The sequence below is a fragment of the Malurus melanocephalus genome, unplaced genomic scaffold (genome assembly GCF_030028575.1).
Source record: "Malurus melanocephalus ecotype Western Australia unplaced genomic scaffold, MMel_1.1 scaffold_5732, whole genome shotgun sequence".
Lineage (NCBI taxonomy): Eukaryota > Metazoa > Chordata > Aves > Passeriformes > Maluridae > Malurus > Malurus melanocephalus.
In genome coordinates this window covers 1-1,731 of record NW_026628963.1, presented here as the reverse complement: position 1 = coordinate 1,731, position 1,731 = coordinate 1, and the positions used below count along the sequence as shown (strand labels likewise).

Genomic DNA, 1,731 nt, shown 5'->3' with positions numbered 1-1,731 from the left:
TTGTCCCCGCAGATGTGTCCCCCGTGGTGGCCGGGCTGTTGGGCGCCGCCGTCCTGGTGCTRTCGGTGTCGCTGACGGTGTTGGTGTGGACGTGCTGTCACCGGGCGGCCTCCAAAAACCCCCAAACGCCGCCCTACAAATTCATCCACATGCTGAAAGGCATCAGCATCTACCCCGAAACCCTGAGCAACAAGAAGAAAATCCAGCGGATCCGCCGCGAGAAAAACGGCAAAGACGACAACGGTGACGCCGAGTCCGGCCGTGCCACGACCGCGCCGCAGCTGGAGCAGCTCCCAGTTAAACCCGACTACCCCGAACTAAGCCCGGATCAAAGCCTAACCCCCGCCGGCAGCAAAACCTCATCTCCATCCTCTCCGGGAGATGAGGAGGAGGCGGCGCTGGGCGAGCTGAGCTTTTGGGTGGATTACAACTTCCCCAAAAAAGCGCTGGTGGTCGGAATCCAACGCGCGCGGGGGCTGCCGGCCATGGACGAGAACTCCCAAAGCTCCGACCCCTACGTCAAAATGACCATCCTGCCYGACAAACGGCACCGCGTCAAAACCAGGGTGTTGAGGAAAACCTTGGAGCCGCTGTTTGACGAGACCTTCACCTTTTACGGGATCCCCTACAGTCACCTGCAGGACCTGGCGCTGCATTTCCTGGTGTTGAGCTTCGACCGGTTCTCCCGCGATGATGTGATCGGGGAGGTGGTGGTGCCCTTGCTCGGGGTGGATCCCAGCACTGGAAAGGTGCACATCACCAGGGATATTGTCAAGAGGAACGTGCAGGTGAGGGGATTTTTGGTTTTTTGTAGGTTGGGGTCCAGGAATTTACATGGTTTAAAAATGGGGGGTGAAAGAAATCATCAGTTGTCAAAAATCGGTAAAAAATTGGTGTAATTTGGGCTCCTCAGTCGCGAAAAATCAGTGAAAAATCAGTGAAAAATCAGTGAAAAATTGGAAATTTGGGCTCCTCAGCCACCAAAAATGGGTGAAATTTGGGCTCCTGAGTCATCAAAAATCAGTGAAAAACCAGTGAAAAATCTGAAATTTGAGCTCCTTGGTCATCAAAAATGGGTGAAATTTGGGTTCCTGAGTCACCAAAAATCAGTGAAATTTGTGCTCCTCAACTCCTTTCTATTTCCAGGTCTGGTTTTATCTCTAGGACCGGTTTTATCCCCAGCTCTGATTTTGGAACATCCTGGGGCTCATTTCCACTTTTTTTTTTCGTTTTTTTTTCCCCAATTTTTTTTCTTTTTCCCCCCAATTTTTCCCAAAAATCACCCAATTTTTAATTTTTTTAAAATTTATTTTTAATTTTTCCCAGAAATGGCTGAGCAGGGTGAGCTGCAGGTGTCCCTGTCCCACCATCCCATGGTGGGAGATCATCCTGGCGCTCATTTTTGGGATCAATGGGGTCTCATTTTCCCATTTTTTCCCCATTTTTAACCCAATTTTTTCCCAGTTTTTTCCCAATTTTTTCCCAAAAATCACGCAAATTTTAATTTATTTTTACTTTTTCCCCAGAAATGCCTGAGCAGGGGCGAGCTGCAGGTGTCCCTGTCCTACCAGCCCGTGGCACAAAGGATGACTGTGGTGGTGCTCAAAGCCCGGCACTTGCCCCGCATGGACATCAGCGGCCTCTCAGGTAGAAAGTATTTACCCCAAATTGAATTTTGGGGAAAAAAATCCTAAATTTTAAATTTATGGGGTTTTTTAAAATGGGTTTTGG

At 49.4% G+C, this 1,731-nt stretch overlaps 1 protein-coding gene across 1 annotated transcript; it reads left to right on the top strand.

The window, feature by feature from the left end:
- Window positions 1-8: 8 nt before the first annotated feature.
- Window positions 9-1,647, top strand: SYT11 (synaptotagmin 11; the record flags this gene model as incomplete). Its single annotated transcript, XM_057389419.1, has 2 exons — window positions 9-788; window positions 1,527-1,647. Coding segments are annotated over 2 exons (901 nt in total), but the record flags the coding sequence as incomplete, so codon positions are not given.
- Window positions 1,648-1,731: the final 84 nt, after the last annotated feature.